At 39.2% G+C, this 19,440-nt stretch overlaps 1 protein-coding gene across 1 annotated transcript; it reads left to right on the forward strand.

Annotated features, from left to right (window-relative positions):
- The first annotated feature begins 3,283 nt into the window (after positions 1–3,283).
- Positions 3,284–18,864, forward strand: LOC117414141 (YTH domain-containing family protein 2). The gene is made up of 6 exons (XM_034023885.3): positions 3,284–3,522; positions 3,741–3,765; positions 5,379–5,458; positions 6,564–8,180; positions 12,210–12,272; positions 17,426–18,864. The coding sequence occupies exons 1-6, from the start codon at positions 3,496–3,498 to the stop codon at positions 17,447–17,449; spliced, it is 1,836 nt and encodes a 611-aa protein (XP_033879776.1). The 5' UTR covers positions 3,284–3,495; the 3' UTR covers positions 17,450–18,864.
- Positions 18,865–19,440: the final 576 nt, after the last annotated feature.

Here is a 19,440-nt window from a genome sequence, read left to right on the forward strand (position 1 = left end):
GACCTAGTGGTGTGTTACGGTGTGTGTGCTACTCTTAGAAAAGTTGACAACAGTAAAAGCTTAGTAATAAAGCATAAAGAAACATGATAATGCACAGTGAAAGCATGGTAACACAGAGAGGTATTGTAAAGCATATTAAAAAGCATGACAAACTATAGTAAACTATGGCAAATTCATAGTATAACCAAGGGGAACGTATGGGAACACTGCAAAACTATCTTCTGCGCCACCAGCAGGTAGTAACTGAGGGCAGTTTGTTCCTTTAAAAAAGAATACAAACGGCTACCTCAACAGATCACAATATTCACTGATGACTTTTTATCATTCATGCTCACGAGATGAGCCAGAGGTCAGTCGTCATACATGCTTAAATCTCAATCAAAGGAAGTCCTGACTGAAATGGAGATACCCTGAGCAGATAAGGGTGCTTACTGCACAGTGTTCTCTGATTATCAGGTTCGGGTTTTATCTGATTGGAGCAGGACTGAAGTAAACAGCATATTTTCCACTGACGAGAGGGAATATTGTGAACAGCATGCCAAAACTTGTCTGGTGTAAAGTTAAAACTAGACAAAGAAAACAATGTATACAGAGACCTGAAGATACCAGTATGTGTATTAGTATGCAATTGTGCATTCATTATTATACAATAATGTGAAATGCCTAATAGCTCTGTTTTTACCCCCAATTTAGAATGTCCAATTACGTTCCCTCACAGCAGCAATCTCCCCCGACAGCTCAGGGGAACGGAAGGGTCAGTGGGCGCCCTCTGATCCAACAACCAAGCCCATTGCCTTTTTACACCCAGAAACTCGAGAATGGATGTCAGTGAGCTACCGGCCTCTGGAGGACAAAGGCCAGCCCTGCAAGTGTCCGCTTGAGCTCACTAGGCGCCTGGCCAGTAGGGTGCGCTGTAGCGTGATGAGGAGAAACAGTTCCTGCTGGTTTTGCATCCCTAATGCGGGGGAGCGCCAGCGTCAATGCCACACACCCTCTGGAATCACCAGGGAAGACCAGCAACATGTACTACCCTGACTGAATGACTCACACTGCACACCACACAGTGGCTCCCTGACTTGTTTCTAAGGTACAATGTGTAATCAAGCCAATATCACTCTGTCCTACCCACACCCACTACACTTTAAACTCACATTTCCAAAATAAAGGAAAAAGAAATAGCACACATCTATTTACTATATAGGTTTTAAAATATGTAGTTTTGAAAGAAATCTATCCAAACTTGATACCTGTATCTGGTACTAGACTGGATTAAAGAAGTATCAGATTGCATGGTCAAAGAACAACAGTAAAGATGTTTTTGTGTATTAGCTATGGGTATGCTCAATCTAATCTATTCCATTACAGTCATGTATGTATGTCTGGGATTTACTGTGTTAACTAAACACACCACACTGCTTTGTCACAATAGCCTATAGCACCATCTAGTGTTAAAACATAGAACTTCATTTTAAATAAAATACTGATATTAATTGGGGCAGATTTATTAAGCCTTTGTTCCAGATGTGTCATGTTATAGTATATCTGACCAGTAGTGTGATACTAATTCTCATGTATCTCGAAAAACTTGTATCTAGTTGTGATGAAACTTGGTAGTCACCTTATTTAGCATAGGTTATTGAGAGTATCATATTGGGGGGCATATATGGGGCTATTTGTCTGTCCATACATTTGTCGTTCTCTATGTCACACTTACATTTTTGCAGAATTCAGAATACATTATTAAAATTTAGCATAATATATTTGCATGGGCGCTTCTCATCTAGTCAAGAGTACAGGGTCCACATTAAAAACATGCAGCACCAGGAGGTTATACAGTAAATTACATCTACAAGCCTCGTTATAACTTAGGGCACTGCCTTTTTCTAAATGTTCTTAATTTATAAAACTGTTTTCAAAACTCTGTGGGGTACCTTCAAATGTAAATGATATTGTAGACAACACTATCATGTCATAGTGGAAGTTCATTTATTGAACCGACATCTATTTCCTGAAACTAGTGCAGCCATCTATAAATCTCCACAACTAGCCCTGCCGAGCCTGACGTAAAACCAGCGCTGGAATTTTTAACAGGAACTTTGTGACGATGATCCCCCTCTAGTGGCCCACAGAAGGGACTGCATGAAATTTTGTTTCTGCAATGAAGTGCAGGCAAACAATGCAGTCAAACGTGCTCACGTAGAATGATCTCCACAAGTACAAAAATTGTTAGATAAAGATAAGATGGACCCCGTTCGTAAAATGTTAAGGAATGTTTTGTTCAAGACTGTTTTTTTAATAAGTTTTTTAATCAAGTTTGCAGTCCACCAACCCTGGGTCATGTGACCTCAGCATTATCTTCTAGGTTCAAGCATACTATTGGTTAAAAGCAGGTCAGTCAATAGAGGAAGCAGCTGGTTGGTTTATCAGATGAAAGAAGATGTGAAGGGATGGGACAATTTCACCCTCCAAGTGAATTGACCAGGAAAGTACCACACTGAAAGCATGGCTTGCAAGCAGATTTCTTTAACCAAGTGTAGTACCATATGTAATGTTTTAAAATAAAAAGATGTTTACAATAACATGTGTTTCTTGCAAAACTGCACAGACCTATAAAACAAATGGGAGTGCACAACAGGTATGGTTTATGGAGTTGTTTTGTTGGCTACAATCACTTTATTAATTTCAAAAGTTTAGCTGCTATATTACAGTCTCACTTGCACGCACGGAGCTCTCCAACACAGCAAATACCTTGGATTAGATTTTCTTTGTATATACGGGAGTCTTTAAAACATGTTTGGCATTGTAAATATGCCAACTTGATTCAAATATCCTGGATAACTATAAATCAGCTACTCCCGTACAGTGTTGTTTATTTCACTGTCCTCGCGTTGACCTTTGCAGTCAGACTGGTGACATCTCTTCCAGCGCTGGCCTGGTAGATAACATAACCTCGGAAGACAGAGTTAATGGAGTTGAAGAACCTGGATTTCCCAGCGCCGACTGGACCGACGAGCAGAACAGGAGCCTGCCGAAATTAAATTGCATTACCAAAAACCTGAAAAAACATGCCAATTGAAAACTATCAAATGAGCAACTTACCAGGGTACACCAGTGTTTGCTCACATTTCCAATTCGGACATGCAGTAGCGCTAATAACAGTAATCACTAATATATAATGTTTATCGTCAATGTTTTAATTGTTAGTATAATTTAGTAATAATAATGTATACAAAAACTATCACGGGTTGCTTCCCTCCCATGCGGTAGATGGCGCTGTTCGAGAGACTCGGTGGTCGCTTGTTGTCCCGCTCGCTCGGCCATGTTGAAATAGTGTCTGTGCTTTTCCAGTGCTGAGAGCAGAAGAGCTGCAGCCCGCCATTGTGTAGAAAGCAGGTTCTATATAGAGACAGCGGCACTTAACTCTTAAATAGGCATTTCACACGCTGCCGCAGTAAATACAAACTAAACAGATTAAACGAGCCCCAAGGGAGAGATATGTCAGCCAGCAGCCTACTAGAACAGGTAAAAAAAGGCACTTTTTAAAATCTTTAAGAGGCACAAACAAAAAAATATCCGCTACTAGCAGTCGTAGTGCCAGAAACAGCCGTGGCTCTCTCTAGTGCCGTAGGCCCGACCACCTGCTATAGAACACATTGGTACATTTAAATTTCTTTATTTATTTTTTTTCTTCTTTTCTTCTCATAACTCAAACCTTCATGAATCACCTCGACCCAATCCAGAGACCGAAAGGCCAAGGGAATAAAGGTGAGTGGCATTTAACGGCGCATCTTATGTCGTTAATTATTTTGAGGGGTGTTCGTGGTCGCTGTTCAAACCTGGCGGTGTGTGTGTTGCGCTAGTTGCGGTGTTATAGGCCCGTTCCTTGGTGGGAATTGTTTTTATTTTATTTTTATATACATTTATAGTTAAGTTGTAAGGTACAACATGTATAAAGACAAGTTATGTTGAATATGAAACATGTTTAAAAATGGGCCTGTGCGGTTTTATTTATTTATTTATTTTTACGGATGTGCAATTTTTAATTAATATATAAAATAAGTGATAATTTACACGTGACACATTTTGGCTTATGAACACGTTTATAAAATTGTATTCCTCCTAAAATGCTAATATCCTACCGAAAATTAATTACGAGTGCTTATTTTTATACATTTTGTTAAACAAATCCAAAACTGTAATGTGGATAATTTGGGGGAAACTGTTAAACTTAAGTTAAAGTTTGGATTGTAATTAGAAATGATAAATTTGGTATTTTTTTTTACTTGTTTTGAGATGTGGAGTTATCTTACTGTTGGCCGTTTGACTATTTAAAACCGCGTAAATGTACGTTTGTTCCGGCGGATTACACAAATGTGGTATGTTTAGTACTTACCAGTGCCTTATTAAAACGGCGATAAGAAAGTCGGTTTAAGAAGTGCAGTGACTTCGATGAAAGGAACATGCAGGCCTCTGCGTTTAACAGTGATATAGTATAATTTCAGTCATTCCACATTTTACGTTACAAGAATACATGATCAATGTCCTATCAGGTTAAATGTCAATTCTACTCAGCCGTTAAACCCAAGTACCTGTACACTGATTGTATAGTCGGTGTAGTAAAAAAAATGCAATATTGTCAGGGACTTGAGCAGTTTTACTGGTAGATGCATAAGGCACTATGTCTGAAGTTCCTTCTCCCCAGATGTGACAGATGTGTGTGCACTTGTTAGAAGGCTAACACATAATCTCCCAACTCAATTCTGTGCGTTTTTACATGTTGTGCAAAGTGACCTGTGGAATGAGAAAAACAAACCTTTTAATTGAGGTGTGGATGATATAATTGTGTAATGTCTGTGATCTCTAATCGCAGCCCTTTTACATGGAGCTGTGTTATATTGTGTGCTTTGTCATATTTTTTTTATGATGGTTTCCAGTGTTTTACTGCTACTGGTGGGATGTCAGAGAGCTGCCCTTTACTGTATAGTAAATGGATAGTGAGCTTCTTCTGTCTAGAATAATTTCTAATAGTAGTTGTATTACTGGTTTGTTTGCTTAATCACTTGTCCCAATATGTAAATGACAGGGGCATGTGTCTACCATTTAAAAGTCACATCCTTTTGGTGGATGTCATTGTACACAAATCATTTCACTCTTAGAATTCAGTGAAACAGTCACTATTGACAATAGTCATGTGTTTGGTACCAAGGGTTAAATCGGTCCCTCAATGGCTGCGGTACTGTATTAATCTGAAAAGGGAATATCTGCAAGACCATCTTTCCACATCTGTTTTTCTGTATCAAAGGGGGGTGCCAATTATTATTTTGTATTAAATGCATATGTATGAGAAATTAACTTATTCTCTTATTGTCTTTTTATAGTGCAAAACGGAGCTGTGAACCAAAAGGACACTTTAAATGATGACGAGTTTGAGCCTTACCTGAACAGTCAGGCCAGACAGGTAAGATATTTTTTTAAGACTTGGAGAATTACTGGTATGAATTGCTTTCAGTAAAACAGAAATACATAAAATTGAGTCATTCCACTTCAAATCCAGATTTATAAAGACTTTGTGTTTGCCTTGGACATTCCCAACTGCTGTTATTATTATTTATTTCTTAGCAGACGCCCTTATCCAGGGCGACTTACAATTGTTACAAGATATCACAACATACATTATTTCACATTATACAGATATCACATTATTTTTACATACAATTACCCATTTATACAGTTGGGTTTTTACTGGAGCAATCTAGGTAAAGTACCTTGCTCAAGGGTACAACAGCAGTGTCCCCCACTGGGGACTGAACCCACAACCCTCCGGTCAGGAGTCCAGAGCCCTAACCACTACTCCACACTGCTGTTAGTGTTCAGCTTCCTTATTTTTTCATTGGCCACGGTGACTCGTTGGCCTATGCCTGATCAGCTGCAGGGTCTTATTAAACCAATCCAGCAAAACCAAGGTTCTTTAAGGACAGCTGTGGTGGAAGTAGTGTGCCAACTCCAGACACATTGGCATCCTTCCGACGCGTTCTATTTTGTTTAGCTCTGTCCTGATGAATAAAGCTTCATTTCCACTTCTGACATGCAACTTGAATTGTATGTAATCCACTGTAGTTTGTTCAATTTAAACTATACCTGATCTGTTTTACCTTTCTATGTATACAAACTGATTGCTAAAAGGAAAACATGTTTTGCTTGTATGGAGAATAGTGTCAGTAGGGGTGGGGGAGCTGGCAATATGCATTCATTACAACAAGGCTTTTTATCAACAATTCCCTTATCGCAGTTCCACTCTGTGCACACCTTTTGTAGCGTTACCTGATTTTTACTTTGCCATGACCGAGAATGATAGGGACTCCATTTATTTGGCCAGTTAATCTGGGATTCTGCATTGTGTACAATGTATGTTGCTAGTATGCAGTGGTGCCTTAACAGGTGTGTCAGGCTGTAGAATATTATTGGATAATAATGCTTGTTTATTTTTAGTGTGACAGCAAAACGGATCAAATGTTCAGTTCAAACTAAATATGCACTACTCACACATTTCTCCTTCTCCACAGAGCAATGCCTATACGGCCATGTCTGACTCCTACATGCCCAGTTACTACAGCCCGTCTATCGGATTCTCGTACTCCCTGAATGAAGCGGCCTGGTCCACTGGTGGCGACCCACCTATGCCCTACCTGACCTCCTATGGACAGTTGAGCAATGGCGAGCACCACTTCCTGCCAGACGCAATGTTTGGGCAGCCAGGGGCACCGCTGGGGAGTACGCCTTTCCTGGGCCAGCCCGGCTTCAATTTCTTTCCCAGTGGCATTGACTTTTCAGCCTGGGGCAACAGCAGCTCTCAGGGACAGTCAACTCAGAGCCCGGGCTACAGCAGCAGCTATGCTTATGCCCCCAGCTCCCTAGGTGGTGCAATGATTGACGGACAGTCTCCCTTTGCTGCCAGTGAGACTCTCAACAAGGCCCCTGGGATGAATAGCTTGGACCAGGGCATGGCTGGGCTAAAGATCGGTGCTGGGGATGTGGCCCCCAAAGTAGTGGGATCCGGACTTCCGGGGGGGCCTCCTAATCCTGTTTCGGCCCCACCTAGCATGCCTCCAGTGACCGTCGCGCCACCTAAGCCGGCTTCGTGGGCAGACATCGCCAGCAAGCCGGCCAAACCACAGCCGAAACTGAAAACCAAGGGAGGTGCTGGAGGAGGTAACCTCCCACCTCCCCCCATTAAACACAACATGGACATTGGCACCTGGGACAACAAAGGGACCATGCCTAAGGCGGCTGCCCCCCAGCAGGCTCCCATCCCCAGTAATGGGCAACCTCCCAACCAGGCTTCGCCACAGCCTAGCACAAATGCTGGTGGAGGGCAACAGCAGCCCCTCAGCAATGGACAGTTGGCTCCCTCTTCTGGGCAGCACCAACAGATACCTTTAGGCCACCAAGGGGTTGGGCAACAGCAAATACCCCAGGGCCCACCTTCTACCCAGGCAGCACCACCCACCCGCTGGGTGGCGCCCCGTAACCGTGCCAACGGCTTTGGGGATGCTGGGGCCGGGGCTGGGCAGTCACCACCCACTTCTGGGGCCGGGGGCGTGGCTGTCCCTTCGGAGCCACACCCAGTGCTTGAAAAACTGCGCTCTGTGAATAACTACAACCCCAAGGACTTCGACTGGAACCCCAAGAGCGGGCGTGTGTTTATCATCAAGAGCTACTCTGAGGACGACATCCACCGTTCCATCAAGTACAACATATGGTGTAGCACGGAGCACGGAAACAAGCGTCTGGACGCTGCTTACCGGTCTCTTGCCAGCAAGGGTCCCCTCTACCTGCTGTTCAGTGTGAATGGCAGCGGGCACTTCTGCGGTGTCGCTGAGATGCGTTCCCCTGTGGACTACAACACCTGTGCAGGCGTCTGGTCGCAAGACAAGTGGAAGGGACGATTTGATGTGCGCTGGATCTTCGTCAAGGACGTTCCCAACAGCCAGCTCAGGCATATCCGCTTGGAGAACAACGAGAACAAGCCGGTGACCAACTCTCGGGACACTCAGGAAGTGCCCCTGGACAAAGCCCGGCAGGTGCTCAAGATCATTGCTGGCTACAAGCATACCACCTCCATCTTCGACGACTTCTCGCACTACGAGAAGCGGCAGGAGGAGGAGGACAATGTAAAAAAGGTACATGCTTCACTGGAGAATGCTGCTTGAGCATGCTTACAAAACAGTTGTGATTTTGTTTATGTAACTCCTTTCATCATTAAAAAATTGTCTTTTACAGTTATGAGAAGGTCATAAAAAAAACGCATCTTTTAAAAGGCCACAGGAGTCTGACCAGTGTACCATAATTAAGTCCTCTAATAATTGATTCATTTTAGGTTGTACTAGTTCTGGGGACTAACTCTTGCATAGCAGTTTGAGCAATTCCAGCTCTGTGTACAGGTCCCTTGGGCTTGCAGGAAAACCTGGAATGGCTGAAAATGCTGTGTAACTGGATAACTAAATCATGCAGGCTGCTGAAGTGAGTGAATTCTAAATGCTTCCCACAGCAATGCCTCATACTCCCCAGCTTTGAGTTAGGAATCAATTTTCTGACCTAATAGATGGTACTTCTTACAACCGCATGGTTAGAGGGTAGCGGGCATTTTTATTTTGATGGATGTAAAGGAAGTTCATTTATCGTAATATATACACACAAGTTCACCTGATATCTTAGCACTTTGAGTTTGTAGGTTGTTTTTCTATCTGAGAAATGCATCATAACATTAATATTCAAAAAATAATTTATTTTTTCTTTACTTTTAAGCTGCATTCAGTGTATTTTGTACACTTGCATTCATCCATTGTTGAACCAGCAAACCTCCCAAATGTATCAGTTGTAGTGATATGAAATTATTGGTCTAAGTAAGATGAATTGTTGGTGACAAATGTATAAATCCAGGTAATCCCTGGACCATCAATAAAACAGATATTGAGCTACACTTCAAAAACCTTCATTTTATAAACTCAGAAATGTATTAGGCTTGTAACGATAGCGCTAATAATCAAATTATTTATCGATTGGGACCCCATGATAACAAATCGATAATATTTTAATGAAATTGAATATTCCATGAAATTAAACATATCTTGTGTAAATTAACTGTCGAACAATCTGTGTTGCTTCTAAAGGTTACTGAGTATGCATCTGTGAACAAATACAGGATGATGCAGAGATCAAGAGTAATCTGCTTTTGTTAATGTAGTTTATACATTTTGTTTTAAATATGTCCCAGCTACAGCTGTCTGTCTTGAGCGAAACTAATAATATTTAACATTACTACGTTGTCACTGTTTAAGATTTTTTTTAAACCTATTCGGTTTGAAACAATGCACTATCCGCAACCTTTTTAGATTGCTGTCTCGGTCTAAATGCTGCTGGATCGTAGCTCGACATATGTGATCCAGTGAAACATTGCAGGTTGTACAAAATAGTTTGCCACCAGTAGAATGCAAAATGATTGTACACGATCCGCTGCAGTAATTATTGTAGATTCACTCGCTTAATAGTATCGGTTTAGATCTCCTAGGATACTAAACCCGCCCCGGATGCCCATATCTACCAATCAGTGAGTAGAGACCAGAGTGGTTATTGGCAGCTGTTAAGTGTCAATAAATAAATCCTGTCCAGTTTTCTTTTTGAAATTGGAACAAGCTTATACTCGCATCAGGAACCTGGACCGATGCACATAACTTAATTGGATTTAAGTGCAGGGTAAAAGTACACAAAACAGACGTGGTTAGGCCTATACATGTATGAAAGATATTCTACATATCTTGGCTGCGATGTGGGCAGTAAGTCAATTAGTAATCCACATACATGTATGAATGAGATTTATACATATTCAAGTATGGAGACACAAAATAAAATTATCAACCGGAGTTGTCGCTGTTGGAAGTTGCAGGAAAGGGTAGGCTACCTCTAATGTACTGTTTAGAAAAATGACAATCTAGTTATATTCACTGAAGATGCAAATCTAAGTGGCTGTGCAAAGTCATGTAAAGTTTTGATTAAAATATGTGAAATGCATCGCTGCGGCCACGGCACACTGGAAGGGACTGCTGCTTTCACTAGCAGAAGCTGGGCCAATTCAGAAATTGTAACCAACAGCAAATTAAAAACAAATGAGAGATCGAATTATTTCCATGTGAATAGGCCATAATGTTAATGTACTTTTTTTTGTTTTCTCCTTTGGACAATGGGGTTGATTTTATTTATTATTTTTTTCTTAATTTACCGTTATGGTTACACTGGAAACAACTTATTGTTCCCTGTTACTGTGAGGGAAGTTTTTTGGTTTAAGCATTTTAACTAATGATCCATAATTGTCGTTAGAAAATACAACCTAGTCAACACATTTACAACTAAAAATAGCTTACCTTGAAAAGCATTTTTATTTTTAAATAGTTCCAGTACATAAATATACTAGATTGGGACTGTTCAAAGAAATGCTGCAGCAAACACAACCTGGAAATACAAGCAATGTAACTTGGTTAACTAATCTGAGTACAACAGTATACGATGCTGCATGTATCTTGGCCTGTTTATTATTTGGACTGCAGGTGCCTGATACACGGTTCAGGAAATGCAACTGTTGAAAAGCAAGCATTAAAGAACTGGAAAGCCCCAAACATGGTTATTTAGCAGACGCCTTTATCCAAGGCAACTTACAGAGACTAGGATGTGTGAACTATGCATCAGCTGCAGAGTCACTTACAACTATGTCTCACCCGAAAGACGGAGCACAAGGAGGTTAAGTGACTTGCTCAGGATCACACAATGAGTCAGTGGCTGAGGTGGGATTTGAACTGGGGACCTCCTGGTTACAAGCCCTTTTCTTTAACCACTGGACCACACAGCCTCCTATATTCATGCAGTGTTGACATCAATAAAAGTTTGCAAGAACAAAAACTTTAAAATGTACAGACAGTATAAGCCACCATGCCCACAGTGGCAGAATTGCTTTGAAGGGTGGGTACCAGCTTTTACTTACTTAATAAAATGTTTTTTTATTGAAAGAGATGCTAGGACCATGCAGCAAATTGAGTAGAGCGTGTATTCACAATATTTACAAACTTCACAATACTTAAAAGCAGTGATTTACGTTTTACTAAGCAATACTTTAAAGCTTTTAGGAAATAATGGACTATTTTTTTAAACTCACGAAGACAGTGTAATCTGTTGGTTAGAGCCGAGAGCCCCAAGTAGACCTGGGTTTTACACCTAGTTCTTCCAGTGGCATACTTTATTGCTGGAGGGGAAAGCTGGGACAATACTGTAAAGCCACAAATATTTGCAACCAAAATATTTGGGGAATCGCACCCATAAAACCTGTTTGCTCCAGAAATGTTGTCGATCTGTTGCAATAAACAAAGGATGTATTGTTAGTAGATGGAAGTTGCACATTTAACGTCTTAAAATTCTTACACTTGCTGTGTATGTACCTTTTTCTGAAGTTATATTGCCACAGATGTGGTAGTGACCAGTTTCCTGATTTAACTGAACATTTTGTAAAGTTTTGATTCCAATATTTTGTATTTCCAAACTCTGTAAATGTATGCCGATGGTTGTATTTGAAATGGACAAGAATACACGTTACTGCTGTGCTGTTGGTGTAGTTTTCTTATTTGCCAGAACCTCAGTGAGAGTGTGCTTTTGGTTAGAATTCCCTTTTAAATGCTCTTATCTATACAGACCCAGGTTGAGTGAGTAGGTTGGTGATACTAGCATTTAAAGATAAACATTAGGTAAACCCCTCCACGTTTCAGCATGTATACAAGATATAGTCCAGTAAACTCCCTCCCTCCATTCATCTAGCTTCATAAAATGATCAGCTTTTACAGATCCCAATTAGCACTGATCTTGAACTAACATTCAAACAAGATCAGAGCTAATCGGGGTCTGGAAAAGAGCTGTAAAAAGTGTGGTCTTTACAGGGAGCTGGGTATTATTTCAAGGTAGTTGAATCGCTTAATATAATCCCTGAAATGGCTGCATCTGTGAAACCAGTCTCTAATTTAAAGTACATCTGAAGATCCCTTTCTATTAGAAACAGCTTATTTTACACTGTCCCTTTTGGCAGTTGTAGTAAAGAAAGTATAACAGTTAACACTTTCTGTTTTTATGTGTTGTCTTTTTTAAAATCTGTTTCTCTTGTTTATTTTCAACAGGTAGAAGTTCAGGGAAGCGAACCCTACACCAGTAACCCAAACAGGAGCCATTACAGACTGCAGGTACAAATCCATTTGTCTTGCTCCCTTTCTATTATCTTCACATATTCAAATACTCTTTCCGATAGTACGTAGTTAAGATCTTGTAAAAACCCTCTTCAGGTTTGTTTCCACTAATTTTACAATTTACAATATGTTGTTGTTGTGTGCTCTATTGGAGCCTGAAGTTTGACCCACAGTCCTTATCTTGCCCCCAGTGACAGGTGGCACTATGGATACATACATCTCTTTAATTCTTGGTTTCTGTGGCTACACTCTTGTCACAAAGCAGAAGCAATTACTGTAAAACCAAGTAACCATCTTAAGTTTTAGTTTCATAACCGATAATCCTTTCTTCAGTACTACATTGCAGTAATTGATTTGACAAACTATACAAATGTTTATAATTTGTGATGTATCGCTGCAACCCTACTTTGTAAAAGTAAAATTAACTTTAAAAGTGAATCGCTGTTTAGGGCTGTGTTTGAAGGTTCGTTGACTAGCCAGGAATTCAAAGGTAGTTTTAAACAGTCGAAGGTTTGTCAGGTGGCATTCATGCACTGTGTTTTTTTTTTTTAACGGAAACCATTTGACAAAGTATGAATACTGTAAATCACACGTTAAATGTCACATGCATGCAAAAGATGGATCTCTGGATTTGTGTAATGCATATTACGTAAACAAAAGTTGTTAAAAAACCAATACCAAATCGTTATACGTATCAACTATACAGCGCCGCTGCCATGTATGGAGCAGGGTCTAGTATCCAAAGCACGGGGGTGGGGTGGGGTGGGGGGGTACCTATAGTGGTTGTAGTGCTTCAGTAATATGTACTGAATACGTAGTGTACAAGATGGTGTAAGAGTAGTGCTATGGTAGAGTATGTTTGAAACATATAAAATATACATGAACACTAATAATTAATTTCGAAAACTGAGCACCGTCCGTCCCTCCCCTCTCCCAGCTCACGTTATCCAGAGGCAAACCTTTAATTTCTTCTTTTGCCATCTTGACAGCAAAGCTTTGTGTATGGTAACCTGTATTGAAAGAAATGTTTGGAAACCCCTCTGCTGTTTGGGATTTCTTTAAATGCCCAGACAACCAAAAAATGCATTTTTTGAATGCAAACTGTGCAAGCGACACAACCAATCTCCGGCGTCACTTGACAAGCGTAAGTTCATATTAATATTTTTAGTAGTAGTAAAATGTGACTGATAACCTGCTTGGAATGGTGACTGTTAAATAAAGCTTTGTTTTGCCTAAGTCAGCTGCAATTGGTGCTGCTGCACTTAAAACATATTTTTATTTTTACTGAAATTATGAAAGCATGATTACTGTTCTGTATAATGTGTTTTTAAACTACATGTGTGTTTTATTCCATTTTGATGGATTACCTGTAAAATAGGATTTTCAATGAACTATAAACAAGTAGCTGTGGTGACGTCACCAGTAAATTATGCAAGTTAGTACCATCAAAGGTTTGAACCTTCCTTCGGTAATGTGTTCCGAACCTTCAAAGGTCAAAATATGTCCTTTGCAGCCCCACCGTTATTTACATGCAGAAAAGAGTCCCTGTCTTTTGAGCAATGTAGTGATTCATACTGTGGGATGCAGAGTTTGCTGTCTTGGGAGATGGCTGTCAGAATTCCTCACCATAACACCCGCCTGCTGATGGTTCTTGTCAAAATTGCCTTAAGCTGGAGCACAAGAAGTCCTCCTTTCTTTAGTGTCAGGCAGGTTTTGCAGTTTGCAGGTTTGTAATCGTGACATTGTTGTATCTGTAATTATTATTATTATTATTATTATTATTATTATTATTATTTTTATTTTATTTTTTAGCAGACACCCTTATCCAGGGCGACTTAAAATTGTTATAAGATATCGCATTATTTTTACATCTGTAATGTTGTGATTTATAGAGGAAGCAGCTTTAAATCCCCCTGCCCTGCTGATTTATGTTGCTAGTCTTTATTTTGCAGACATTTGAGTATAAAAAAAGACACTTGGTAAAAAGGTATGCTGTCCAGGGTTTATAAAACATAGTGGTGGGCAACAAAATAAAAAATCTTCACTTGATATTGTGCATGTGTTTTGATATCGTTCTCTAATATCAAATTCTTCCAAAACCTATAAAACTATAATCAGTCAATTTTCGTTAATTCGAATTTCAAGGGACCAGCAAAAAATGGTGTTATCAGGAGTCTCTAAGCCAAATGCATATACTGTCAGTTTTTATTTCAGTTAGTCACACTGAAAGCAAATTTGAATTACAGAACAATGAAAAGTCTTATGCATTTAAAAGTACTGTGGATTTTATTAAATACAGTTGTAAGTGAACTTTTTAAAAGTTTTCATTGCAAATGAACTGCACTTCATACCTGCATGTACCGATCAGATCACAGGTATTTTTAAACCACTGAAGCAAGGTGTCCTTGGCATCAGGTATTGAACAAATCAGAAATGCTGACGACCTGCATCCACAGTTTGCTGTTCATAAGCCTGTATTGTACCCCGGTTTTTGGTTGACAAAGGGTATGCAGCAATGTTGAAATCTACAGCGACATCTTTCTGTTTCTTGTATGGTGGTGCATTATCCACCACTTTCAACACCTCCACTTTTGTCTGCAAGGATAGTGCACATTTTTGCGCTACTTCATGGAAATGGGGTTGATGAGTGCAGGCTATGGCAAATCGAAATGCATCTTGGGATCTGTAGTCTAAAAACAGATCTAGAATACAGAACAGAAGTGCAAATCTGGATGCAAATTAATACAATTTGCAATACCCTTTACACTCGGGTGTTTTGTTTTCAAATGTCTTCCCTGGAGAGCTCCAAAATATAACTTTGTGGTCCTTTGCTTCATCATATCCTTGGAGTAACACCCTACGGACTGCCAGTAGTACCAGACATGCAGAATGCAAATAGCATTTGGTACCTAAATGCCAATCCATAGAATAATATTCTTAAATAATACTTTAGTGTGTGGTGTTTCTTTGCCTACCAGGCTGACAGTGATTATTATGTATAGGGTTTATTGTATCTTAATATAAAATAAACGTGATTGTACTGTGTTAGAATTTTAGCAGTACTAGCAATAAAAGGCATGTCTCTGAGCTTATTGATCAAGCAAAAATGATCACTATCAATACCATGCCAAAATATTGATATTGGTGCCCATCACTAATAAAATGGTATCTTGGTAAGATGCCTGCAATAGTCTGAACACTCAACCATTGGCAGTATTATTGACAAACAGCTACTTGTGTTTGAAACACTTTTTTTCATGTTGCAACTGAAAAGTAATTGGGGGAAATTGTTTTAACTTGTAATTACCTAGCAACCTATGGGGATTTTAGAGACATGGCAGTAGAATTACTGACTGGTTTCACATAGCCCGTTAAGGATTTACTGTTAACATTTGTTAGTCTAGTACCCCTTTCACACAGATGAGTTATGACGGCTCCGAATCGGCACTGATGTGGCATTTTGGTCTGTCTGAATTGCCTATACCGTCACGGAGGGGTCATATTTTATGCCTTCTCTGAACCATCAACTCCTTTGTGTGAAATGCTATGCCGGCACTGAAGCACTGTAGTGGGTGTGGATTGAAAGTCAATATCCCACGTGACTGTATACCGGATGTGTTTTTTGTCGTTGGTGTTACATGCTTTAATTTTTTTCAAGTACATTGGCTGATCAAGAACAAGGTAGTGATTGCAGTCTGGGGTAAGTTAAGGAATTGTTAACTGTACGGGGAGGTGATTTCACAAATAGAAGGGACGGCGCATGATGCTGTAATTTATGGGAGAATTGTCGTTGCCATGAAAACGACCTGTTGACTGACAGGTTTGAAAGTTGTACTCGTATGATCCCTTTGGCTGTGTGAAAGGGTTATGATGGTATTATACCGGCATAGATTGCGCAGTTTTGTGCTGTGTGAATTGGTATTTTAAAGATTTTTTTAGACGGCTTAGTACTGGCATTTGTGTGTGAAAGGGGCTCAAGAATTGTGAAACCAGCTGTATAGATGTAGTCCTAAGTTGGGAAGATATCACATATCATGAAAGATGTTGTCTGCTTGGGTAAACCAGTAGCTCTTACACAGAATTGCAAAGTGGTTTGAGGCAGTAGGTAACAAGTGTGTGGTTGAAAATGCTATGCAGTGGAAGTGCTAGATGTTGGTGGCATGGGATGAGACGAGCTTCCTTTTGTGTTTGCAGTCCCTTCTGCTTTGTAGCTTCGGTTGAAATGTTTTCTTCTGGTAGGATTGTGTATTTTGGGAACTCGTTGCAGCTTCCAGTGCTGCAGTTTTGCAAGCAAATGCGTACAGTGTAAAATATACAATGTAGTCTTGCATGTACTTTCAAGGTTTCTTGTGGAAAACAGATAGTTAAACCTGAGTACGTACATGACTAATTTTGTAGCACAGTGACAGTGTTTGTAATTTTCTCCTCTTGGAATATCATTGTTGATTTAAATATTTAAGATAAAATTAAATGAATGTAGGAAGTGGTATAAACCATTTTTTGCATATCAGCAATCCCGAAATTGTGGACAGTGCTGCTTTTTTTTTTTTTTTTTTTTTTTTTTTTTTTAATTTCTTAATCTATATTTAAGCAGTGCTGACATCTAATCTGGTGTTACAAAGCTTTGTATTTGTTTCTTCTAAGACTCCTTGTTATCGTTAAAATCCATTGAGGAACTTAGTGCTGCCAACTACTGAATTGATCTAGTAACTCCTTATTCTGAAACCTGAGGGTTTTAATAGTTGAAATGTTAAACATTTAACCACATCTTAAACGATAAGAATTTTTGCCTGAACTTTTAAAGGTTGTCAAAAAATTGCAGGTCAGATAACCGTCTTACAACAGTAGTAAGTGTACAGTGCAGTCCAATTTCGGCCCATGTCATATTTTTCATTACTTCAGTTATTTCTGTATACAATGAAATGCTCTACACAATCACTTATATAAAAGTACAGCAATTTATTTGATAATAAAAAAAAAGTGATGGATGGCTTTTATGATTAGTTACCAACATTCCCAGTATGTTAAAGGATTTATTATTATTATTATTATTATTATTATTATTATTATTATTATTAATTTTATGTATTTATTTTTACACCGGTACAGAATTAGTCGCATTCTAACTTCTCTTATGTTTTTTGTTTCAGGAGCGCCAAGGCCGTGTCAAGTAACAGATGTCTGTCTTGAGCTAAAGACTGCGATGGCTCACATCTAGATCGTCTCTTTTTTTTCTTTCAGTAACAAAACAAAAAAATCCCAGAAAATAACCAAGGACAAAAAAATGAATAAATGAAGACTCTTTCTTGATTTTGTTGACTTTAAAGACTTTTCAAACATGTAGTTTAAAAGAAAAAAAAAAAAAAAGAAAATATCAGAACTTTCAAAACAATTATTCATAGGACTACAACTTAAACAAATCTATAGCTTTAGATGAATTGGTCAGTTTCTTTCGCCTTTCTTTTTCTTGGTTTTTGTGATTCCACTGTGTATTTTTGTTCTCCCCCCCCCCCCTTTTTTTTTTTTTTTTTTTTTTTAGAAAAATGAAACTTCTAATTTCAGTCCATCAGCAAGGCTTTATTTTGTAATTCCACACTGGGTGGAAATACTGTCCTTGTTGCTTCAGGTGTCCACAGACCCAATTTATTATCGCCCTTTGAAATTGGCAAATGTATATATTTTTTTTTCCACCCCCAAGGAGAATATTGCATCAAGGATTTGATAAGGCCGTCCTTCTCGCTGGATTGCAGCTCAAGTACTCGAGGAACCTCTGTTTGTGTCATCTCCTTAAGAACTTTAAACAAAAGAGAAAGAATTAATGCTTGGGGGAGAGTCCTGAGTTTTGTTATTATTGCATTGAAGAAAAGAAGAAAAAAAAGAACAAGCAAACTATTACCAATTAAGTCTTGGTCTCTATATGATTTTATAGTCTACATGGGCTGTGTTCTGTCCGTTGAGGAAAAAAAATAATTATTTTTTGAGGAAGTGGAATTGATGTTGCTATGGACTGCTTTTTTCTCCGTTTCTTGTTAAGTCAATGAAGAGATGGGCTTTGCCTTGCTCTCTCACTATTAATCAGTTCTCCGTAATAAATGTGATATCCTACAGCAGCAACCCTGTGTGCATTCCCCTTGTTTGATTGCCATGAAGCACTTTTTCTCTTCTGTTTGTCACAGATTTGGTATTTTAAATCTTGACGTTCTATATTAATACTCTGTTCCAAGCATGACCCAAATTAGTATCATTAAATAATCAGGGTGAGTGCATACCTAAACTCAACATTGAATAGCAACGGCACTAAAACCCGATCCTAATCTCAACGATGACAGCTGTTGAGTTGCAGCACTGGCTCAACGGAAACAACAAACTCCTCAGCACTACTAGCTGGTGAGCTAGCCAACACAAAAAGATAGCAGCACCCACAGCAATGTTTTCTTCTGTATGTATATGAAATATAGAGATCACAAGGAACAGCCAACTTTCATTCACAATACTTAAACAATTATAATAGTAAAATGTGTTACTTTTTTAATGCATTTGAATTCGTATAGTCCATCTTCATTCAATAAAGCGTTCCTGACTGCCCGAAGATGACCTTTCAGTGATGTTTTTGTTGTCTGATAACTGGTTGAGTTCAGGTATGCAGCCATAGTTTCAACACTGAACTAACGCCTCCCAGGTGTACCACTTATTTGTTTCGGTAGGAGCTTTATATACATCTACATACTCGGGGTATTTCTCAGTGGCATTGGGCAGTTTTTATTTATTTTTTTAGTTTTACATTTAAAACAAAAAGCGGACCACAAGATTATATGTAATCGGCTAAGTAGTTCACATGTAAAACTCCTAAGCTAACATGTTTAGAAAAAGGTATTAGCCACAGTAACAAAGTCCCCTTTTATGTAGCATGCTTGGTATGTGTGTCAAACATGCCTTGGTTCTTTAAATACTGTACTACTAAGAATTAAAATATGGTGTCGCCCATTCATCTTGTATGCATCCGCTGAAATGTTTTCAGCAGCATAAACAAAGTGTTATTTCAAACTGCACTCAGAACTGGATTGTTTTGCCGTTTATCTCCAGAAACAAAAGTGAGAAATCAGTAATGCCACTTTAAATTAAATCCATGTGTGGTCCAATTTCGTTTGGAAATTTGATCTTAACA

Source organism: Acipenser ruthenus, chromosome 25 (genome assembly GCF_902713425.1).
Source record: "Acipenser ruthenus chromosome 25, fAciRut3.2 maternal haplotype, whole genome shotgun sequence".
Classification (NCBI taxonomy): Eukaryota; Metazoa; Chordata; class Actinopteri; order Acipenseriformes; family Acipenseridae; genus Acipenser; species Acipenser ruthenus.